The sequence below is a fragment of the Furipterus horrens genome, unplaced genomic scaffold (assembly GCF_987537825.1).
Source record: "Furipterus horrens unplaced genomic scaffold, mFurHor1.1.pri manual_scaffold_3, whole genome shotgun sequence".
Lineage (NCBI taxonomy): Eukaryota > Metazoa > Chordata > Mammalia > Chiroptera > Furipteridae > Furipterus > Furipterus horrens.
The window spans coordinates 69,686,288-69,712,269 of NW_028327173.1; the positions used below are offsets into that span (position 1 = coordinate 69,686,288).

The 25,982-nt window shown below is 33.9% G+C and overlaps 1 protein-coding gene across 2 annotated transcripts in view; it reads right to left on the reverse strand.

The window, feature by feature from the left end:
• Positions 1–25,982, reverse strand: part of HFM1 (helicase for meiosis 1) — a 93,953-nt gene that overhangs the window by 25,409 nt on the left and 42,562 nt on the right. For both annotated transcript variants that reach the window (XM_090271724.1, XM_090271723.1), the window contains exons 19-29: positions 24,038–24,118; positions 20,590–20,681; positions 19,120–19,226; positions 18,976–19,023; positions 12,080–12,177; positions 11,866–11,997; positions 9,379–9,464; positions 9,073–9,156; positions 8,789–8,946; positions 7,306–7,409; positions 6,550–6,696 (exon numbers count right to left, since the gene is read on the reverse strand). In XM_090271724.1, the coding sequence (XP_090127850.1) occupies positions 6,550–6,696; positions 7,306–7,409; positions 8,789–8,946; positions 9,073–9,156; positions 9,379–9,464; positions 11,866–11,997; positions 12,080–12,177; positions 18,976–19,023; positions 19,120–19,226; positions 20,590–20,681; positions 24,038–24,118 (1,137 nt within the window). The remainder of the gene's footprint in view (positions 1–6,549; positions 6,697–7,305; positions 7,410–8,788; positions 8,947–9,072; positions 9,157–9,378; positions 9,465–11,865; positions 11,998–12,079; positions 12,178–18,975; positions 19,024–19,119; positions 19,227–20,589; positions 20,682–24,037; positions 24,119–25,982) is intronic.

Consider the following 25,982-nt stretch of genomic DNA (forward strand, 5'->3'; position numbering starts at 1 on the left):
AAGCCAAAGAACTTATAGACACAGTCCATGGATATGAACTAAGGGGGGTATGAATGCTGGGGGAAGGGTGTTACTGGGCAGAGGAGAGCAAAGGAGAAAAGAATTGTGACTACTCTAACAACATAATCAATAAAGTATACTTAAAAAAAAAGACTAACACAGCTTTGGTTTTTTTCCTTGGAAGCACTTTTTTCTTTATCCATGATGTTTTAGAAATATTATAATTATGCCTTCTTTGTATATCTTCTTTTGTTTATCCTAACTAGCACTGTTTTTGTGATATGCAGATTTGTTTCAAGTTCAGTTTTTTTTCACAAATAATGTCTTGTTATTTTTTTTCTTTTATGGAAAACTTATTAGCTATCAGACTCCTACACTGCCCCCTTTGTCTTCCATTTCATGTCTCATTTTTTTTGCTCTCATTTAGATTGTAATGACTTTATCTTCTGGCTCTCCAGCTAAGCTATCTTTTTTTTTTTTTTAAATCATAGTTCTTACTTCCTTGTACTTGCTCTTGTTAATTGTGTTTTCACGGCATCCTATTCTGTGTTATGGCTGCAATTTAATCTTTAATTTTTCTGGAGTTACTAATTAGTTTGTTACATTTTATTACATTTCTGAAATAGCCTGCTCTTTCATCCAAATTCTGTTCACTTATTTTGGGCTTTCTTTCATATGTTTCAGATTTTCTTCAAATATCTCTTCATCCATGGTTGTCTAAGTCAGTCCTATTCTAGCCCCATTTCACATAGGAGAAAATTAATTCATACAGAGATTAAGTAGCACCTTCAAGACTATGCAGATAATAAAGAGCCATTTAAGATTTTAATTCAAGTAGTCTAATCCCAGAGCCTGATCTCTCAACCACCCTGCCTCCCTAGTTATACTGCTGCCTTAGTTCTCCAAAGATCAGAGAAGGAAAACTCTGACTCCAAAAAACCTCCGCTGCCTTGCGGCATACCTCTTCAGGGGAAAGGCTAGGGGAGTAAACCCCGACAGAAAATCCGGAGCCGGAGTCCCTAAGGCGGTTTGACGTTGTAGTCAACACCGGCAACTCCTGCGGCGCACCTGAAGCCAAGCTGTATTGACTCCGTCTTTCCCTTGGACCCTTCAGCTGCGAAGAGAGGGGGGGTCTGCTGCATGGGCAACAGCAGACCCTCCATATCACCCTGCCCAGGCTCTGTAGCTTCAGCTTCACTGGAGAGGACACCCCAGCGTCATCGCAAGATGTCGATTCAACACGGGAGGAGACAGATACCATGTCACTCCCGAGTCGGACTGCACAGCCATTCTCGGCGGTGCAGATAGACTCTTAAGAAGCTACACCATCGTCTCTCGAGACGGACGGCTGCCAACGAGTTCTCCAAAGATAATGCATTTAATTTATTTAGGAAAAGAATCTACTGTTTTGGGGGTAGGAGGATAAGGAGGAAAGGGCCTTGCAGGTTGTTTTGCTCTAAGGCATAAGGAATTGCTTCGTCCCTTAATCCAAGGACTTCTAATAGATGTATTTCTAAATATTACCACAAGATGGCGCACAATGACTACACGCATCATTCCCAGAGGTAAAAACTAGGATCCAGGAATCTACTTTTAAAAGATTCTGGGAACTCCCCAAAATTTCAAGGAAGAGTTATAATATAAACAATGGTAACATTTAGAAAACACTTCATTAGTTTACAAAAACATTTTCACATACATTTGTTTCATTTGCTTTTTAAAACCACTTAAGTAGGTATTACTCCAATTTTATTCAAGAGAGACTTATTGAGAACCTACAATGTACCACTTTCAAGATACATTTTAGAGACAATGATAGGACATGCTGACATACTGGATATGGGATAAGAGAGAGGAAATAATCAAGAATGATTTCTAGGTTACAGTCTTGAACAACTTGGTAGATGGACAGGTGGTAGGACCACTAAATGAAATAAAGACTGGGAGAGAAATAGGTACAGAAGATGCAGGATGGAAAAGGGAGTGGAGACCACAAGTTCAGATCTGTTAAATTTTACTGGCCTACGAAATATCCAGATGGAGATGTTCAGTAGACCTTTTTATATATCAATGGCATTTAAAGTCTTAAAGATGGATAAGATTACCTAGGTAAATAATGTGGACAGAAAAAAGGGAGGCCTAGGACTGAGTCTTAGGCAACTCCAACACTTAGAAGTCAGAGAAAGAATGAAGGGTAAGAAAAATATGAAAAAAGTAGCCTTTGAGAAAGAAGGCTAGCCAGAGAATAGTATCTTGGAAACACTTCTTCATTTGCTAACCATTTAAGCAAGTATTTTAAGGATACTTTTTAAAAAAGTTATGAGTGGTGTTGAATGCTGCTAAGAGATACTGTTACAGATTTGGAAACTAAAGATCAGAGAAATTGTAATTTGCACAGATCACAGCAGGTAGTACATATCAGAGCCAAGATGAGTATCTATATTTCTAATTCAAATTCTTTTTGTCTAACTTTTTATTTAACTATATATAAAAAACTAACTTTTCTTTTTGCTTAATTTTTCGTTTAAGTATATATAAACACAGTATATATGTAGTAAATGTACAGAACAATGAATTCTCACATACTGAACAAACTCATGTAACCAACACCTAGATTATACAACAGAAAATTATCAGCACTCCTAAAAGCCAGTCTTATGCTCCCTTTTTGTCACCTCTGCCAAGACAATCCCTTATCCTGACTTTCAATAACATAGATTAGTATATTGTTTTTCCAGGGCTGCCATAACAAAGTACCACAAACTGGATGATTTAAAAAATAGAAACTTATTCTTTTACGGCTCTGGAGGCTGGAATTCTGAAATTAAGCTGTTGGCACAACACAATCACTCCCTACCCTCTCAAAGAGGATCCTGCTTGCCTCTTCCAGCTTTTGATAGCTCTAGGAGTGCCCTAGTTTGTGGCAACTTAAATCTCTGCCTCTCTTTGCATGCTACTTCTCTCTGGGTCTGTCTTCACACAGAGTTTTCCTCTGTTACTATGTACCTTTTCTCATAACAATACCAGTCATGTGAGATTAAAATGGATCTTCATTTTAACTTGATTTTATCTGCAAAGACCCTATTTCCAAATAAGTTCACATTCACAGGAACCAGGAATTAGAAGGTCAATGTATATTGAGGCGGGAAGCACAATTCAACCCATAACGATTATTACGTATTTTTGTAATTTATATAAATTGAATAACACAGTATTATCCTTTTTGTGTCCGGCTTCTTTTGCTGAACATAATGTTAAAGAAATTCATTCATACTGTTGTGTGTAGTTGTTGGTCATTCATTCTCATTGCTCTATAGCAGAAGTTGGCAAACTGTGGTCCACAGGCGGGCCACCTCTTTTTGTAAATAATGTTTTATTGGAACACAGCTATGCCCAGTCATCTATATATTGTCTGTGGTTGCTTTTGAATTACAGAGACAGAGTTGAGTAATTATAAGGGAGACCATATGGCCTGCAAGCCTAAAATATTTATCTGCCCTTTCAGAAAAAGTACGCCAGTCCTGTAGAATTCTGTGGAGTCAGTATAACGCAATTTATTTGTCCATTGAACTGTTGATTAGCATTTGGCTGGTTTCTAGTTTAGGTCTAATATGGTAACAGTACTATGAACATTCCAATATATCTTTTGGTGAACACACATGCACACTCCTGTTGGGTATATACCTAGAAGGGAAACTTGTGGCTCACAGAATATGTGTATGTTAAACTTTAGTGAGTATTGCTGGCTTTCTGAAGTAGTTACACCAATTTCCGTATATATTAGTGATTGAGATTAATGGCTGTAACACAGCCTCATCAATATTTGCTGTTTTCTGTATGTATGAATGTACGTATGTATTTATTTTTTAGAGAGGGGAAGGGAGGGAAAAAGAGAAGGAGAAAAACATCGATGTGCAAGAGAAACATCAATTGGGTGCCTCTCATATGCCCCCAACTGGGGACCTGGCCTGCAACCTAGGCATGTGCCCTGACTGGGAATTAAACCTGTGACCTTTCGGTTTGTAGGATGATACTTTACGCACTGAGCCACACCAGTCAGGGCTGGTATTTTCTTTTCCATTTAAGCTCTTTTGATGGTTGTAAAATGATATCTCATTAAATTTTTTCTTTTTAATTAAACTATTGGGATGGCATTGGTTAATAAAATTATATAGGTTTCAAGCATACAATTCTGATACATTATCTGTATATTGCATTGTGTGCCCACATCCAAAATCAAATCTTCCTGTACATCAATTTTTATTAAATACTCATTCATATGTTCTTGACTGTTTAGACAGCCTCTATTTTTAAGTATCTATTTAATCTTGTACCCACTTTCCTAATATCGTCTTTATATGTTATGTATAATAGTTCTTTGCCAGTGTATTAGTTTACTAAGGCTGCCATAACAAAGTAGCACAGATAATAAAGTGGCATAAACAACAGAAATTTCTCCCAATTTTATAGGCTACAATTCCAAGATCCAGGTGTCAACAGGGCTGGTTTCTTCTGAGGCCTCTTTCCTTGGCTTACAGAGAGTTGTCTCCCCTCTCTGTGTGTTTGTGTCCTAATTTCCTCCTCTTAAAAAGATACTAGTCATTGGATTAGGGCCCACCCTAATTACCTCATTTTAACTTAATTATCTCCTTACAGATCCTATATTCAAATAAGGCCAAATTATGAAGTAGGTCTCCAACATCCATATTTTGGGAGGACACAATCTAGCCCATAACAGCCAGGTATATGTACTGCAATTTTTTTTTCCTCACACTCTGTGGCTGCCTTTCCCTCTCTTAATGGTGTCTTTTAATGGACAGAAGTTCTTATTTTTAACATGGTAAAATTCATCAAATATTTTTATAGTTAGCACTTCTTGTGTTCTGTTTAAGAAACCAACCTATTCCAAGGTGTTGAAGATATATTTTTATTTCTAAAGGTTTTATTGTTTCCCTTTCACATTTAAATCAGCCATATATTTGTTATTTTCTTTTTTTTTTTTTTTTAATCGGCCATATATTTGTAAATAACTTTACTTGTGTAGAGTCTGAGGTCAGGGTCAAGATACAGTTTTCACAATGGACATCCAATTCATTTAGCTCCATTTTTTAAAAAAGACCTTCCTTTCTCCACATGTCATAAATCAGTAACTGTTTATCTGTAGGTCCACCTCTGGATTCTAATCTATTCCACTGGTTAATGTATCTACCTATGCCTATATCACACTCTCTCAATATCTATTGTTTTATAACAGGTCCTGCTATCTAGTAAAGTAAGATGTCCAGTTTTATTTTCTTCTTCAAGTCTATCTTGACCATCCTTGTTCCTCTAAATTTTTGCATGAATTTTATAATCAGTGTGTTGTTTCAGAAAAAAAAAAACCCTGCTAGTATTGGGATTACATTAACCTAAAGATTAATTGACATCTTTATAATAGTTAATCTTTCTTTTGAATATCATAAAGTTTTTATTTTTATATTTTATTGTTTATAATATTACATCTGTCTCAATTTTTCCCCTTTTCTCCCCCTCTATCCAGCCCACCTACTCTCTCAGGCAATCCCTACACTGTTGTTCATGTCCAAGGGTCATGCATATAATATTCTTTGGCTGCTCTATCCCCTATGCTGTGCTTTACATCCCCGTGACTATTCTGTATAACAACCAATTTGCACTTCTTAATCCCTTCACCTTTTTCACCCATCCCCCTGGCGCCCCCTCCATCTGGCAACCACCAAAATACTCTCTGTATCTATGATTCTGTTTCTGTTCTGCTTGTTTTTTAGAATCAATTGTTGATAGATAGGTATTTATTACTATTTTATTGTTCATATTTTTGATCGTCTTCTTAAAGAAGACCCAATGGTATATCACTCAATTTATTATATTTTCCTTAATTTCCTTGCTATAATGATTTTTAGTTTTCATGTAGTGGTCTTGAAAATCTTTTGTTACTATATTACTAGGTGTCGGAGATTTCTGATGCAATTTTAAATGCTAGATTTTTTTTTTTTTTAAGATTTTATTTATTTTTAGAGACAGGGAGGGAGGGAAAGAGAGAAGGAGAGAAACATCAATGCTTGGTTGCCTCTTGTGCGCCCCCAAATGGGACCTGGCCCACAACCCAGGCATGTGCCCTGACTGGGAATTGAACTGTGACCCTTTGGTTTGCAGGCCAGCACTCAGTCCACTTAGCCACACCAGCCAGGGCTTAAATGGTAGTTTTAAAATTATGATTTCTGTCTTTCTTTTTTTGGCAGGTATAAAATAATACAATTGATTTTCAAATTGAAATACAGTTCATACCATAAAATCTCTCTCTTTAAAGAATAGAATTTAGTGTGTTTTACTATATTCCCAAGGCTGTGCAACTATCACCTCACTTCAATTCAGAACATTATCATCACCACAGAAAGAAATCATGTACCTATTAGGTGAGTCTCCTTATTTTTTCCTATCCCTGGTCCCTGGCAACCATCCATCTACCACATACTCTTCTGTAGCCATATCTTTGCTTTAATGCAAAATAGGAATATAATAGCTATTTACCTTTATGGGGTTCTCCTATAGTAGATCCATCTGAATGTTTAGAATGGGAAATCTCTGTTTCTGATTTTTTTCTCATAATTATTTGATTTCCGAACCTCTTGGGTCCTAAGTAAAAGACTGTAAATTTCTGCTGAATATCAAGTCCAACTGGAAAGAAGGAAAAAAGCATATAAGTGCTATTTAAATAACATAAATCTATACATGAGATAATTTATTTGTTTTTATATCTCTTATATTTTTATACCTTTTAAAGTAAAAGGGCAAATAAGCCCAGGAAATAAAAATGCAAAGAAAAAAATTTTTTAAATAAAAATTTATCCATTGGCATAAAAATAAAAATCAATGTTCCCACAATATTTAAAATCTGTATAAATAAACAGATAAAATTTTAATTTTGTTATCCTAGTCCATCCTATCTATTACATATATAAATACATGAAATTTCCTTTAAAATAATTTGTAGTATTTAAATCAATTACTTTTATACAATATCATTTATGTATATTATTATTTTATTTCAGCATAAGAAAATAATTTTAAATGATATATTCTTTTCATTCAGATAATAGTTAATAACAGTTAATCTTTCTTTTGACTATCATAGTTTTTATCTTTTATATTACACTTTATTGTTTATAATATTACATTTGTCTCAGTTTTTCCCCCTTTGCCACCCACTACCCAGCCCCACCCACTCTCTCAGGCAATCCTCACACTGTTGTACATGTCCAAGGGTCATTACTTCAATGATCTTACCGTATTCAGAACTAATTAGATTTATGCTAAGTTCTTCAGATTTAAGAGCTCTCCTAACATCAATCTTTTTAGCCCAACTTCCAGCTTTTAGCAAAACAGAATCCCTAAAAAAGAGTAATTTAATTAATTATCTAAACACTAAATGAAATAATATATTAATCTTCAAGAGTTGACTGATCCTAAGATACATCCTATCTGGTAGTAAACTGAAGTCAGTATTGAGAGATACTTTCCTCAGATTCTTAGAAGAAGAAATGGAGTGTTAATAGAACTACCACGACCATAATTTTCTTAACTACAGATGATTCCAAGTTACATTTGGATCAGGCCCACTTGAATATATAGTTGCTACCAATAATCCATGAGTCTGCCCCAAATTACTGTCACTGTAAAATAGCTATACATAAATTACATAACTTTGGAGAACTTCATCAACAGTATCTTTAAAATTGATATAAAATAGTTTCTATCTAATAACATAACAAACAAAAACCAATTTTGTGATTAAACTTGTTTTAGTCTCATATAATTGAGGCTGTCATTAGATTTTGTTGTCACAGAGAATAAAGATTTGTACAATGATATATTCTCAGTAAGTGAGCCATGGCTAGTTGCAGGAGAGTCGTTACCAGTGAGGGATATCCTATCAGTCTCTGAAGTCGCTTTAGGAACCTTGCATGGGGCATTTTAAAAAAGGTATCTTCCAGTACACTGACCACAATTAGGAGAATCCCATTTCAGAATCACTGCCATTTCTAAATTTACATATATACAGTAATATGATTAGAGGACCATAAGCTCTGGAGTCAGAATGCCTGGGTTCAAATCTTGACTTTAGACTACCTATTTGACCTTGCACAAACTGTTTAAACTCTCTTGGTCTATAAATGTAAATGATAATAGCACTTGTCTAAATACTTGGAATCTACTAAATGTTCAAAAAAAAATAGCTATAGCTATAACTGATATCCTTAGTTTTCTGACATCTAGGGGAAAATAATAGCATTAGAAAAACATCCAAGTAAAAATTATAGAATGGCATGCTAGAGAACTAGGTGTAAGGGAGTAGTACCTCCTTTATATATTTGATCTGGTTGGCTGACTCCTACAGTGGAGCTATAATAGTTAATTTAAATTTGGAAATAGAAGATATATTTTGTGGCAAATGGTAAGGTCATAAATGACTGAAGAAAAGCAACAAATGAAGTTCAACAACAGTGGCCTATAGCTACTCCTAAAGATCATCTATTCACTTGTTTCAAACCATGGTTATATATTTTATACTTTTTTTCATTAGAGCACTAAATATAATAATCTAAAACAACAGACCCGATGGTAATATCTTCTTTAATAGACAAATAAAGAAACTACCCCATTATAGTGTCAACTGACCCCACCGTAATTGTATTACTTTTTCTCCTCAGAATTTTTCTTTTATACTGTATGTTTAGAAATAAAATCAAATAGAAATTTTTACACTTACATAATTTTGTGCTTAAAAACCAGTTGATTATCTGCATCACCTATGATTAAGGTGACATAGTGAGAATCTGGTGCTGTTCTTTTCGTTTGTAGCTGTTCAAAGTTTCTTAATATAATGGTCACTAGCATTTCTGCAATGCTATCACTATATCTTGCAATCTTTGAAAAAGAATAGGCATAAAAAGTGTTAAAAACAACTTTACTACTCACATTCAGCTCCAAGTCAGCGATGGGTAGCATTACTCTTGATAAGACAATAAAATATCTAAAAAAGAAAATCTTTACCTGTTCTACGTTGAGTTCATATTTTGGAAGATACATCACTGTCTCTTTTATCTGAGTTCCAAAAGGGGGATGTCTATTTAAAATCTAAAAACATGTATATCGTTATATTCCTACCAGAACACTAAAAATTCTTTTAGTAAAATACTTTTTATAGTCAATACTTTTAATAATGCTATTACTTAAAACCTTAGGTTAATATGAATATGAGAAAGAAAATCATTTTTCACAGTAATAGAGTTATAAAAGTTAAGGTTTAGAATTCATATAGAATACAAATAACATTAGGAGTAAGTAAACATTAAGTACCAGTTCAAGTTCCCTTGCATCTGTTTCTTCTATTTTTTTAAAGGAAGTCAAACCTGCATTAACCATTGCATTTGACAATGTTATACCTGTGGAAAGTTAATCAAATAGCAGTTTTTAAACAACCCATTTTAAAATAAATCTATACTTAAATATTTAAGCTCATTAGTAAAAAATATTACAGATCCAGACTAATAACTAATTATTGAAAGTTTTTAAAAAATGTTCTCAGTTACATTAGTTGGGCTGTGACATTATTCAGTTGTTTATATTTGCTTGCTTTATAAAGATAGAGCAACTCTTTGGTTCACATGGCAACTCAGTCCTTAAGTTTTATCATATGTCATCCATAGACCAAGCACCAAGAGACATCTATTATTATACTTGTGTTTGAAAAAGGCAACATAGTTCAGGAATGAGAATACTGCTTTATGAAGGTATGGCATTCTGAGCATTTGTCTTAAGAGTTCTCTTTCTGTATCTGAATAAGATAATTTTACTCTTCTACCTAAAATTTCCAATGCCTTTCCATTGCATTTAGAATAAAATGACAATTTCTTTACTGTGGCCAAACTCCCTTATCTATATGATTTGACTACAGCCTACCTCTTCCATCTAATTTCCTACCATTCTCCTGTTGCTAAATATTGTCCACCCACACTACTTACTTTTTTTCCTTAAATATATCAAGTTCACGTCTATATTTCCACCTTTCCTTTATGCTTTAAAAAACTAAAATTTAAAATTCTTACACTCAAGAATGTACAAAATCTTCAAATAGAAGATATTGTTAGAAGTATAAGATTTCAAAATATTACCACTCTGTCTAAAGCACATATATTATTGGCTACAGTATGACACTCCTATTTCCTAACTCATATCTTTATTCTTTCCTGGGAATTTCTCTTACTAATTCTTAAAACACAATTAGTATTCATAATTCCTTAAGGTTTATTTCCATTTTCCCTTAAAACTTCTCCTGAATTTTAATTTTATAGTCTATAATCATTGTTGAAAATCAACATATATTCCTTATTTCTTCCCTGCTCTATAAGAACTTAGATTTGCTTTTTTGTTTGGATTCTCTCACTTTCCTATGATTAAACATGGAAAAATGTTAGTGTTCAGCAATTTGGATGGTACAGATACTCAGACTGACAATATTCTAAAGTCAGAAAGAATGGCTTTTTCAAGTATAATGAAACTTATTAGTAACTATTCAAGCTAATTTCAAATTTTTCTATAAATTGCTATTCCCTAAACATTGTATGAAAGATCCTTCATGTTCAGAATGCTTGTCTTTGTGAGATGGGTGTGGCATTTGGTTCGCCAGGACTTCTGTAGGAAGGTGACCCTTTACATCAGGAATCTTTCCTCCATTTTCAATTTACTTTCACCAGCCAATCCCCACCTTCTCTCCAGCTCCCAGGACTGGTCAGCAGCCTGCCACCTACAGATTTCAAACTTCAAGAAAATAAAAAGTATAGCCCTGGTTGCTGTGGCTCAGTGGATTGAGCGCCAGCCTGCGAGCCGAGTGTCACTGGTTCGATTCCCAGTCAGGGCACATGCCTAGGTTGCATGTCAGGTCCCCAGTTGGGGACGCGAGTGAGAGGCAACCACACGGTGATGTTTCTCTCCCTCTCTTTCTCCTTTCCCTGCTCTCTAAAAATAAATAAATAAATAAACAAAACAAAATAAATAATTAAATAAACTATTTTTTAAAAAAAGTATGAGATCTTTGTTCTAAGCCTTACCTTCTAAGGAATAATAAGACATCCCTAATGACCCCTTACTTTATTTTTTTAATGTCCCCAAGATGCATATAAAATTGTAAAGCTAACAAGACTGTCAGTCATGGGATAAGAACTCTAGAATTTTATTTAAAGAGGAGAAGGATCACAAAGCCAAAGGCATCAAACTGAAAAAGTCCAGAGTGTGTTCTTTAGTCATACCCCAGTCTTTGTAAATAGCACGCTCAAGGGTTCTTCAGTTCATACCCTGAACTAGATATTCCAATAGAGAGGAAATAGGTATAATCTTTTTTCTGCAGAATCTCTATGAAGATCAGTTCTAATATCATACTGTTATTAAAAAAATAAAGTTAAGGAATAAATAAGTAGCATAATTTTTCATAATAAATTACAAATGACCAGAACTATTAGCTCTGTACCTTGTCATTGAGATCAAAACAAAATAGTCATAAAACTGGAAGAGAGAGCAACACATAGTTACCTAAGTACTAAAACGAAATCTCACTCTTGGTTTCAAAACAAATTTAAAAATAAGAGCATTAATTCTTATTAAGTTTCCAATTAATTTCAAAGGGAATTCTTGACAGAGCAAATAAAAATTAGTACAGTATCTCATTTAGGCCTGCTAACATGGTGTTTCCTTATAGGTATATAATCATCACAGAGTAACTTTCCTAACAGAAAAATACAAAATAAATTACAGACATCAACAAACTGACTGCCTATATTCAGTACCTACCAATTTTTTCCAGCTGTTTGGACACATGCAGAGAATTTTCCCAAAGTTTACATCTAAAGCATTTAGCTAAAATCAAACTGTTTAGTAGTACAGCAAACTTCTTTTCTTGAAGAGTCATAAACTCTGACAACCCTAAAAAAAAGTTTCCGATATTAAGTCTAGTATACTAAGTTCACTAAAAAATGACTGAAAATATATTAAACCTGTAACATACATCTTGCAATCCGTGAGCCACTTCTGAAAATCTTCGCAGTATCTTGTGTCAAACCAAAGTCTTGTATGGGAATGCATCCTAACTGAGCCTGAATAAGACTGGGGGGGGGGGGAGAAATTTCATTATTTTCTTTTAAAAATTATTATCTCATAGTATTTGATATCACTGAAGTATCTCTTCTTAAAATTCCTCTCTTCTTTGATTTCTTTGATACTACCTACAAGATTCTATATCTTATAATATTATTGTGCCAAGACATTGTTGACTTCCTTTTCCCAGAATCCAAAAGTCCAGTTCTCAAGTTCACATTTCTATACTCATTTTTATTCACCCCTCTTTCTCTCATAAATCTCATTTCTTCTTAAGACTTTCCTTATAATCTCTAGATTGATAAATTTCCAGTGCTTACAAGGCACTCACTTAGATTAGTTTTTTTTTTAATTTTAAGAGTGAAATAAACTCAAGATGGATAAAAGACTTAAATGTAAGCCGTGACACCATAAAAATCATAAAGGAAAATACAGGCAGTAAAATTTGAAATATCCCACATAGCAATATTTTCGCTGATATATCTCCTAAGGCAAGGGAAATAAAGGAAAGAATAAACAAATGGGACTACATCAAACTAAAGAGTTTCTGCTCAGCAAAAGAAAACATCAGCAAGATGAAAAGGGAACCAACCATATGGGAAAACATATTTGCCAATGATACCTCAGACAAGGGATTGATCTCCAAAATATATAAAGAACTTATATGACTCAACACCAAGAAGACAGACAATCCAATTAAAAAATGAGCAAGGGACCTGAACAAACACTTATCCAAAGAGGACATACAGAGGGCCCATAGACATATGAAAGAATATTCAACATCACTAGCCATCAGAGAGATGCAAATAAAAACCACAATGAGATACCACCTCACACTGATCAGAATGGCCATCATCAACCAATCAACAAACAACAAGTGCTGGTGAGGATGTGGAGAAAAGGGAACCCTAGTGCCCTGTTGGTGGGAATGCAGATTGGTGCAGCCACTATGGAAAACTGGATGGAATTTCCTCAAAAAATGAAAAATGGAACTGCCTTTGATCTAGCAATTCCATTGCTAGGATTATACCTGAAGAATCCTGAAACATCAATTCAAAAGAACCTATGCACCCCTATGTTCATAGCAGCGCTATTTACAATAGCTAAGTGCTGAAAACAGCCTAAGTGCCCACTTGTAGATGAGTGGATCAAAAAACTGTGGTACATTTATACAATGGAATACTATGCAGCAGAGAGAAAGAAGCCACTCTTACCATTTGAGACAACATGGATGGAACTGGAGATAATTATGCTTAGTGAAATAAGCCAGGCAATGAAAGATAAATACCTTATGATATCACCTAATACAGGAAACTAATGAACAACACAAACAAATGAGCAAAACTGAACCAGAGGCATGTAAACAAGGAGCAGACTGACAGTGACTGGGGGGAGGTGGAGAAGGGGGAAAAGAAGGGGAAGGGTCTAGTCAAGGAAAGTATAAATGACCTATGAACATGGAAAACGGGGTGGGACTGACTATGGGAGACGGGGTGGGTGGGGTGGGGTAGGAGCAATGGGGGAAAAGTGGGACAACTGTAATAGAAAAATAATAAATAAATTTTCAAAAAGAGCATGTTATTAAAACTAGGGATAGTGAAACAAAGGAAGGGCTAAGGATAGGACAAGCAACAGGAGGGAGCCTAGGCGGGGCTGCTTTTGCTCTCCAGAAGTGTTATAGGAAAGAAGTGAGCGAAGGTAGGGCTGAGTCAGCTCACTGAAAAGTCAGAGAAAAGGGGGCAAGTTAGCCTGGGACAAGCTGATGCTGCCTGCTGCTCCCCTGGTTGCAATTCTCATGGGGACCCTTAGAGTTTAGAAGAAAGTTCACTCCCAATAAAGAAAAGGTGTAGATGTGATCCAGAAAAAGCCTGCTAGACTGTTTTTAAAATCTAACACATCTAAAATTTTTGTCATATTCTCTTCCAATACAGTTCTGTCCTTAGGCTTCATTATATGTATAACAGAAAAACCATATAATCTATATAATCAACAAATATTTATTAAGTGCCTATGAGTAACGAGCATAAGTTAGGTGCTGATGATTTTGTTCAACATATGAAGGTCAGTAGTATATAAGTTAGTTATTAGAAATCAGTAGCTGCTTGGTTACAAAATTTGAGGGGTGTATGGTAAAAGCGAAGAAAAGGAGCTACCACCCACTGTGCCTACTATAGCCCATGTTCTTTGCTACCTCTTTCACCTGTTTACTTACCTAACTAGACATTGATATACAAATAACTCCATGGATCTAACTAAAATTATTAGACTCTCATGTACCACTCTTTTGTGGGTCTCCTGATAAGACCAAAACAGTCACATGTAAAAAAGAGAACAGGTAGAGTAGTTACATTTTATTTAACTATTTATAGTTATTTTAGTTTTAGCAAATGATAAGTGAAAACAGAAGGAAGCAACCAACTTGCTTCTTGAAATGGGTGCATATAGCTAAGAGTATAGATTACTTATTTCTTTTGGCTACACTTTTGCTTCTAAAAATTGTTTTCTATCATCTATTAAGAAATGGTTCTAAAGTTACATGGTTTATTAAGCACAAAGAATTAATGGAAAAATATGGATGGGTGCTTTTGAAGTTCTGGATAAATAAAATTCTTTTATGGAGCCACTCTGGAATGCATGAATGCAAACAAAGTATACACAAAATTGCTATGGTGAAAATAAGACTTATAAAGTATTTATATTTAACAACAATATGTCTATTAGTAAATAGGGCACTTTTTCAATATAATACTTCCCTATCAGAAACCTTATTAAAAGAAACAGTACCAAAACAGAAATGGAAAGGAAAGCAGGGATTTAGTCCAACAGTTACAGAATCTTGGCAGAGCTGTCTGTCTCTCTCCATCAGCTAAGGAGAGCCTGAGCTTGTCCTCAATAGAAATAGAAGTCTCACAACCTCAGTGAGGTGGCACCTCTGCCACCTCAACTAATGGGGGTAGAATTGCATGGTAATTAAGTAATGACTAAATTAGCGTTACTGTAAAGATTAAATAAAATAATTGATTCAGTTTGGATTAGATTCAACTATAACCAGACTATAGTGGCTTAAATACAAAAGGTTTATTCTCTTAAGTGAAAGAAATCCAGAGTTAGGGAGTCCAGGGCTTGGTATGGTGGTCCTACAAGTCACCAGAAACCCAGAATCCTCCTATATTTTTACTAGGCCATGTATGGCTTCCATTCTTAGGCTGTCTCATAGTCAAAGATGGCTTCTGAAGCTCCTGTTACTACATATTCGCTTAACACAGTATGTTGGAGGAAGGTAAGGGGGTGGGACTGAGAAATGATGCCCTGTTTACCACCTGGGTTCATTTCCTTTAAGCAGCCTTCTAGGAAGACTAACACAACACTTCTGCCAACATCTCATTAACATCTCATTAACTGGACAAATCCTAGTTAAGAGGGCCACATCTAGCTACAGGGTTGACTGGGAAATATCTTTTTCCTGTGTAGGATGGAGAGAGAGACCATATTCCTAGATAGGAAGATTTCAAAATTGTAAGAAGAATTCTTCTAATTAATCTATAAAGCCAATTTCAACAGGACTTTTTATGTACCTTGATAAAGTGATTCTAAAGTTCACAGAGAACTAAAGTTCACAATGATCACAGGAAGAAAACTGCAGGAATAGCCCAAAACATTCTTTACAGAACAATAAGGAGGGTCTTGCTATCAGATGACAAAAAATACAATAAAATAAAAGCAAGTAAAACAATGTGGTATTGTCACTGCAACAAAATAAAGAGACTAACAGTAAATATTTACCAAACACTCCTGACTTCTTTAGGGGACAAAATAAAATTAACTTCTTCACTCATACCACACACAAAAATTAATTCCAGATAACTTATGAAAAGTCTACAGGTAAAAATAAAATGACTTTCAAGTATTAGAAGAGAGGAGAGGAAAAGTCCTATGATCTTAGGATGCATGGCAGAGACTGCTCTCCCACCATTTATTCTCTTTTCTTCTTAGTTGCAGAGTCCCAGTTAATCTAGGCACATATCACCAAGACATTTCCCAGCCCCTTTGCACATAGGTGTAGCCATGGAACTAGGTGCAAAAGTGATTCTGGGACTTCAAAGAAGTCCACTGAAAAGAGAGGATACTTAAATGTAATAGCTGAAGCTCCAGCAGTCATTTTGGACAATCAGGTGACTTTGAAAAAAAAGTCATGTATGGAATGGCAGGACAGAAAGATAGGAAACCAAGTACTGATAACACCATGAAGCCACCATATCTACCTTAGACTACCTACTTTTAGTGATCTGTTCTGTGAGAGAAAAGTAGCCTATCTTGTTTAAACTATTGTTAATACATTCTATGGTTGTTTGGTGTAGTTGAAGCTACTCTTTGAAATATAGGATATAAAAGACTTTCCTAACAAGGCACAATCTGGAAGCCATAAGGAAGAGACTAACATGTATGAGTTCACAGCAGTTTAAAACTTCTATATAAAACCAAATAACATATATATTCCCTAATAATTCCATCCTAATATTTATTCCCTCCTAATAATACAATTCCCTTCTATAAGGTAAACCAGCACCTGACATAGAGTATCATTACATTTGCAATTACAAACTGGACAAAAGTCATACTTCCAATTATGTATATTCCCTCCTAATTTTAAAAGACAGAGCCTATTACTCTTTAGATTGACAAAAGTTCAAAGATATAAAACAAGTATTGGCAGGATGTATAAAAATAGTCACTCTTTTTACACTGTGGATAGAAACTCTCAGAGAAACTTTTTCAAAAGCAATTTGGCATTATACATTAAATCTTTTTAATATTTTTACCCTTTCACCCAGAAATCCTTGAAAAAATATGGTATAAATACAAGAAAGTTCATTTCAGCACCATTTATACTAGCAAAAAATTGTAAATCATCTAACTCCTCATCAATAAAGGAGTGGTTAGAAATTACAATATATTCATACTGTAGAATGCATTGCTATTAAAATATTTTGTTATTAGAATTAAATGAGGTTGATAACATAGAAAAAAATCTTCATGACATATCCCCAGAGCAACAATTAGTATAAGCTTGCTTATATAGTAGACATGACATATGTTTATTAGCACACCTATATGTACTAAACAAACAGAGAGGAAACAAATAGAAAGAATTCACATCAAACTACTGATAATATTACTTCTGGGGAAGACATATAGGGGGTCAAGAGAGATCTTAGTTTTTGCTTTATAAATTTTACTTTTAACTCTTTAAAAATGAAATCTATGCCTTACTTATATAATGTAATAACAAGAAAAAAATGAGTAGAAAATCACTGATCTGGAAATATATCCTATGAGTTAAACAGCCAGGGATGAAGGCAAATGACCTGGGAATTAAAGTTATGAAAAATAAAAATAGTCTTAAAGGGCAGGAACTTGAAAGATAAAAATTTTTTAGGTTAAGAGGATTAACATCTGAAATTCAGCAAAGTAACAGGGATATGAGGGAGACATAAAAGTGGTAACTCAGCTATCATCACCCACGAAAAGACTATATTCTGAATTAAGAAAGATCCCGCACACATTCTTTCTCCCTGGACATGCTCAAATAAATGTGTAAAGGTGGGAAGTCATAATGGGAAACAAAATTATGATATGTATGACTCAATTTAAGGCAAGATAAATGAAAGCATTAAAATTGCAAATGGGAGGGGAGTTCTCAAGAAGATGCATGTGGAAAAACACCTTGTTTGACTTAACAGTTGATGCAACAGAAAAAACAAAACAAAGCAAAACATTGAATCAAGAGATCTAAGTTCTAGTTCTAGCTCAGTCTCCAGTACAGCAACATAACATTGGGCGAGCTCCAACTTCTCTGGACATCACTTACTTCACTTGTAAAATGAGATGATCAGTCTATAATGATCTTTAAGGAATTGGAATTTCTAGAGAAATACAGCTAAGAAGCAGAATATTAACTTCTGTTGTCCAAGCTATAGATCAGCCTGATGAGTTGTATACAACAGTAAGGAGTTCGTTTGTGAGACATCAAGGTATTTGGGAGATAAAATTCAATGAGATGTCAGGAAGTATCCCAGAGATGAAGTGACCTCCTCTAGGTAAGGAGGGAAAAATTTCTTTGGATAACTGGTTTAATTGAGAACATTAAAAAAAAATAATAATTTTTTACCGGAAATTGCATCATCTAAATCAAAAGGTTTAACACTAAGATCTGCATACTGAGAATACCAAGTACTTGGCATAGCATATCATTGCATTTGTGATTGCAAACAGGATAAAAGTCACTACAAGTTACACTGTAACCTGTTTACTCTTCCAATTGTTACTTCTCCATATAAACTTCCCATTCTTGCCTGAATATTCATCCCACTGTTATATATGTATTCCATTCCCATGCTTTTGCTTTTACTATTTTTTCTCTCCCAGAATGCTATTATCATTTAATAGACATTTATCACATGGGTTTTCATACTGTCCATTATTTTCATATGTATGGTTCCCATTCAAGCTAACTTGAAAGCTCGTGGTGATAAACATATCTTCTTTCTACCATATATGTTGACTCAACAGTACACTCAATAAATGTTTGTTGATTTAAAAAAATTCACAAATCACCTATTATAATTAAAGTTTGAACTTTTAGAAATTAATTTCACATCTACATTCTGAATCATTTTTACATAAGTATGTTCTTTTTGTGTGAAGGAAAAAATTTAAATAAGTTTTAAAACTATTAAAAGCTTTTATAAATATGAATCACGAACAGGCAGTCAGTATTTTAAGACATTTACAATGAATTATCTTTACCAATTTACTTTCATTTCTCTTGTTTTAATTCTTCCTTCCATTGGAAATCTGTAAATACAAACACAAGGCAAAACTTTTATTATTATTACTTATTTTAAGAAATAAAACCTTTAAAATTATTTAAAATATACTTAATTTCTGTACCTGATAGTTATTCGATTTGGATTTTTGTTCAAATTATTCAGAGTTTTCTTTTCATTTATCCTCAGTTGTACATCTAGAAATTCCTTGCAGCTGGCTATCATTGTGACCTATAAAATTTCAGCATTTGTCTTTTAATTATGTCCATTCTTTACTTCATTTCCTCTCATCCACTTTCTCTGTATTTATTTATTTTTCATGTTGCCTTCGGACATCACAGTTTTATTATTTGGCATAATAGAGTCAAAAATTTGATTTATACATTTTGCTTCTTTAAGAATTCATTCATTCATTCATTCATTCACTCATTCATTTACTAACAAATGTTTACAAACACTTGTTATATGCCCAACATTGTACTAGACACTAGAACTAAGACTATAAAGATTAACAAGAGAAAATTTAAAATATTCAGCTTAGTACCTACCACATAGTAAACCCTCAGTAAATGTAGCTCTGGATACTACTACTATTACATTATTATTCACCCTTGTATAGTTTGCAAATCATTATCTCTATTGAGGCTTAGTAATGGAAAGAATGCTTTATATATTATAGTTCTGCCTTTGAACAAAGCACTCTCTGTGCTCTGGTTTCTCGCATCTGTAAAATGAAATTAACACCTATTCTAATTCTCTTACATGCATACTGAACTCAAAATGATATGAATTAATGTTAAATTAGGGATTTTTCTACACTTGATTTCTTCTTAGTTAAAAATAATTTAACAGGTAAATAAAGCCTACTTTTCACCAATTTTTGATATAATAATCTTAGAAAACAGTCAACTTAGATATTTTAAATAAAAATGGTTTGAACTTGAGAATAAATATAAATACCTTATTTCAAGGTCATGTCCCAGTAAAGGGAGAAAGCACCAATACAGTTACCAGGTACCAACAACATGACTATGGTTCTATTCACTGCTGTAGCTGCAAAGATGCTGCCATCATTGATATCTTAATATAACCTGTTTTTACTTCCATTTTCTCCACAATCAGTTCTTTATTTGTGGTCTATCACCAATACCATTATATTTATATTGTTATTGTTATTCTGTTGCAAAAGATTAAGGGAAAAGTTGCAAGTATGTGGCACGTGTGTCCCTCATTGTCCCTTACTCATGGCAGACTTTCCTAATATATCATGCCACATCATTAGGGATATTCCTCAACAAATTACACTTGGTAGCCACTACCAATGTATTTGGCATTTTATTCTAAGTTGTGTATGTATATAAATTTTCTTAGCCCTGATACAGAGGTACAACTGAAAATATATTCTAAGGAGTAATACTATTGCATATCTCATGATCAAATGTATATAAGGAAGAAGACATAAGCAATATTAGAAATGCTTTCTTTTCTGCTCATTCATTCTTAAATTACATGAGATATATAAATTAGTTGGCTCCCCCAATATTATTCTATACTATATCACTATGTATTTATTTTCTAGTGAAAATTAATTTACCAGATCCAATAAAGTTTCTTTTCCACTCATTGTACAAAATTTCTTCACTGTTTCAAATGTAATATAATACCAAGCCATCAGCCTTCCTGTCTCTGTGGGAAAAGATGGAAAAATAAACATTTACTCTATCAGCTGAAACAACTTGCTTTTACATGAGTTTAACAAACATTTCTTTAACATCTATTCTGTGCCTATAATGACATCAGGGACACAAGAAATACCAGAAAATCTAGAAGACACAGTCTCTGGACTTATATGCTGGCTAGGGAGATAACCAGATGCAAAATTACTGGACTAGAGAACAAAGTCCAGTGAATGATAATATTTACATATACAAACTTAAATATAGAGGAAATTAAACCTAAGAGAATGGTCAGCATGGGATGTCCTAATAGAGACAATGGGTTTTGAGCAGCATTTAAAAGTAACTAATATGTCTTGGCAGAAAGAAAATAAAGCCATTATGACCTCAGGAAAAATCAAGACTTGCTTATGAAAAGAGTAAAGTTAAAAAAAAATCATTAAAAAACTGTTACGAGAGATATGGCTTGATAAACATATGACTTGATCATATGCAGGTCACTTTACCAGTTTCTTAATGTAATGTGAGACTAATATCTCATATGTTAGTGTAAAGATTAAATGCAATAATACATGTAGAGTATTTAGCACAGTGTATAACATTAAATACTGCCTACTTCTATTATCTAAACATGATGAATGATAGAATACAAAGGCCTGAAAGAGCCTTGAAATGCTATTAAAGGAATTTAGATTTTGGATTTGATTTGTGAAATAAAGAGAACCACTTAAAATTCTTGAACAATATTTTAATTAAATTGGAGTTTGAATATAAATTGTTTTAGAAACAGAACATTAGGTTGGTTAGGGGTATAGGTAGTGGGTTAAGTAAACGGAATTCATTTAAAAGGTTACTGGTTTCAATGGTAAGTTGTCAAAAACATTACAAAGAATTCCAAGTGTTGTGAAGCAGAAATAGCTGGGAAGAGGAAAATGGCATACTGCTTCTCAAGGAAAGGATTAACATTTATGTATGTACTACAGGTTTTGCTGAAGAAGGGAAGAATTTGACATTCCATCAGATACAGATATTCTAAGAAACAAGGACATAGTGACTCCCAAACTAGTAGAAAGTCAATAGTAACAAAGGGCAAATGTAATTAAAGGGTCTCAAGGGCAAATGTAATTAGAGGATCTCTGAGAAGGGAGTTGACAGCATTAGCATATTTACAAATCACAACAGGAGCATTTAGATAATTGCATTAGATTGTAACTCTGGAGTAACCAGTAATGGAGAAACAGGGAAGAAGGAGAGGGGTAGGGGGGAGCTAATTGCATTAGAGCAGTGAAGCTAATCACTTTCAGGGCAATTTCAGGGTAGGGAAGCTTTAGGGTGGGGAAGCTAAGACTATAAAACCAGCCATCTTTGTCTACTTGGCGGGCACATTCTCCTGGCTGAGGGTGCGCCCGACTCTGCAGACTCATGAATAAACGCCTCGCTTTGCTGCTCAAGTCCTGTGTCCCAGGTTTTATTGAGTGATTCTCACACATGGTACAGAACACAGAACTAAGAATCAGAAATAGAGAAGTAGCAAGGCCAGCTTAAAAGCCACTGTCTCAATTAGGAGGCTCATGAATACATTCAGCCAAGATATGAATGATTCAGTCGTTCATAAAATGGAGCTTCTGAGAGCAGTGTGTAAGATATCAAGAATGTGGTTATCAAAGGAACTAATACATTAAACTTTAGGGTATATTTAAAGATGTTCTTCTTATCCTAAGTGTTTACAAATTAATATAGGTTATCTCTTTGCTAGACAAAATGAAAGGTTTTGGTAAAAGACTTGATACTTGCTGGCTTTTTAGTCAAGATAGAAGGAATGCAAACAATTTAAAAGATATACAAATGAAGAGGCAGCCTGCTATCAATATAACTATTAATTGATGAATATTCTTATAGTAGCAAATTCAGGATATTTCAAAGTAAAAGTTATACAATTGAGGGTTGGGGTGGAGGGAGAGGCCATACACCTCTCACATCTTCTACTGCAAAAAGTGTCTCTGACTAATGGCCCCAGGTACTATGTTCTGAACCCATCACCATGTTCACACCGAGATCACACTTCTCAAAGATGCACCAAACCAAGGACTGAGCATGGCAGCAATATTAGAGTAGGCCTGTTAGACAAAGGACCCCTCTGATGGCAATTCTGACTTGAAGATTCTCCATCAGCTTCGCCAAAGCTTTTAGGACTGCAAATTCTTCTTTCTTTCTTTCCTTCTCTCCCTCCCTCCTACAGAGGTTCAATCTGCAACCCAGTTTATTAACTTTTCAACCCTTAAAAAATCATCATAGGTACAGAAATTGAGAATGACAGTTGCAAATAATCCATAGGTAAAAGAAGAAATCATAATGGAAATTAGAAAATATAACAAACTGATCGATAATAAAAATACAACTCAAAGCTAATAAAAATTCTTAGCCTAAAATACATACAGTATTCTTGTACACTTACATATATATTTATTTCCTGTAAATATATATTACGTGTATTACTATAAATTCTTGCATTCTGCAAAACTGCATACTAAATACAACAGGGCTTATGAAAAAAAGTATTAAAGAAACAACTAAAAAATCCATGCAACCTTGTAAAAAGAACACTAACCTAAATAATAATAATAATAAAAATACTACCACAGTTAAAAAGGCATGTTAAATTCCTCATAAAATTGTACATACATAGGTATAACATGTTGTGGTTAAGTAGCTTGATGATGTAAGGTGTAACAAGAGGCTGCTGAGTTAGAAACACAAAGGACAAAATGTCCAAAGATTGGGCATTGCATAATACATACTTTCAAGGCAAAATACATGGTCAACCTAGCCCCAGAGGAGGATCAGGTAAAAAGGGATCATGTACAGTATTGTATTCCTCTGAGAACTCAGTTATGTTCAGTTAGATTTGCGCATTTTATGTTAAATTTCTGGAATAATGGAGTCAATATTATATTCTAAAAAACTTTTAATCATGACTGCTAAAAACTATAAAACAGCATTTCTCTCTTCTATTATATGCTAAATAGAATGAAAGAGAGAGAACATGAGAATCAATTTAATAATTTAGATCTGGTAAAAGGATATCTATTATAAGTTATTACAGGTTTGAAACAACCCAAAGATTTGAGCATTTCACTCATCTTCTAAAAGTCACCAGAATCAGTGAAGACAAATTCCATGCCTGTCAAAAAGAAGCTCTGTAATTTTATAAATAGGATTCTTGTATAAATTTATCATGTTAATGATGATTCCCTGTTGAGAACTGAGATCACAATTTAACTTTACCAACATCCAAATTTAGTACAACAAAATTTCTTATTTAGTCTTAAGTAAGCAACTGTTAAATTTACATGATGAAAAAATTACCAGTTGGTTTGAAATTAACACCTTCATCCATCGTTATCAAGTCCAGAGATGCTAAATCATTCAGATTCTTCAAACATAATTCTGTTCAATTGTAGAAAACACATTTTTATTTTAGTAAAATAAAGAAGCAGCACAAAATAGAATTTATTTTTAAATATGCTAAAGTTGTGTTATTGCTCTGGAAAGAACTGTGATTCCTACTTAAGTGGTAAGAAAAAAAAGTGCATTTAAATAAAAAAGCTGAGTGATACGCTAAAAAGATTTTCTAATAATAACAATACAAATAATAAAAACAGTACTCAAGCAATAAAATAGCATTTACAAATTGGAGCTTTTAAAATAATGTATTGGTATTACCTAATTTAAGCCTCAAAATAACACAATAAGATAGGTAGTATTAATATTATTTCATGTACAAGTTAGGAAACTAAAAAATAGAGAGGCTAAGTTACTTGTTCTAGGTCTAAGTAACCACTTTGTTATATGACTTTTGTTAAGACAGTGGTTTCCTTTTTTAAACTTTTATCAAAGATACACACACACAAAGTACAGAGTCAAATAGTTCTAAAAGAATTGTTCCAAAAAACAGCAGTCTTTCTCCTTTTCTGGATTTGCCACTCTTTTGAAACAACTACTTATGACTATTTTAGCAGATGCTTTTGATATTTACTGCAGCATATCTGAAAATGCCACTATTGCTACTTGGAAGGAACCTCTAAATAGGAAGCAATGCAAGGCACTCTCACTGATTGAAAAGGATCTGAGGCATTAAAATAACCTGCTGCTTAGAGTACTGTGTCTGTCCCATGCTATGGAAACAGTTCACAGCAGAGTGGGATTACCACAACCTGCTCAAGTTGAAGTAGAGTAGCAGCTCACAAAAACACAGCCCGTAGAAGGCAAGGTTCTTTGGGAAATACTTTAAGAACATTACTTAAGCAGTTTGATAGTTTTGTTTTGTTCAGTAAGGTTTTTGAAGTTATTGCTAATTTTCTAATTACTCACTATTAAGTAAATTAATCAGCCAAAGAGGAATGCTTATTATATGCTGAGCACTATTCTAAACTTTAGGTTTATAGTAGTGAGCAAGACAAGGTTCCTTTTCTATAGAACTTTTTACTGAAGAAAAATATAGGTACTATGAAGGAAACTAAAGCTGAGAAAGGTTCTAGAGAATTGATAGTTGTTTAGCTTTTAACTAAAGCTTATGTGTATTTCTGATATAAAGCTATGTAATTTCTGATATAAAGTAAGGATACCGTCATCCTAAATTTCAATATACATAAACACACCAACCTTCCCAACAAACATGAAAATACTAATAACATGGAAATCATTTTGCCTTCCTATCTGTAAAGGTGGTTTAAATAAAGTAGTCCAGGACAGCCTCTTTGAGGAGCTGATATTTGAACAAGGACCTGAATGAAATGGAGGTGCAGGCCATGTAAAATTTGTGAGAAGTATTCCAAGAATAAGGAATAGATAGTGCAAAAACCTAAAGTGGAAACAAGCTTTGTGTGTTTAAGGAACAGCAAGAGAGCCAACTGGGAGAGAGTAGAATAAAAGAGGAAAGTGACAAGAGAGGAAATCAGAGAAATATGCAGAGAGATATCAAGTAGGACTTTGTGGGCTCTGGTCAAAGTTTGTATTTTATTCTAAAAGTGATAGGGAGCTACTGGAGGACACTGAGCAAGAAAGTATAACCAAATTTATAAACAGCATATTCTATGCTAAGGATCCTCCCTAAGAGATTTAAGGCAGGCCTCCAGGGATACCAAAACATTATATTCATTTCATTTATATAATAAATTGGTCCATTATTTATAGGCAATATTTAGCTACCCTATAATGACTGAAGATAAGACAAATATAAATTGTGATTCTGCCAATTTAACAAAAGTTAAGTCATTACAATTATCAGCATATAGCAAGCTATCTCTTGTAC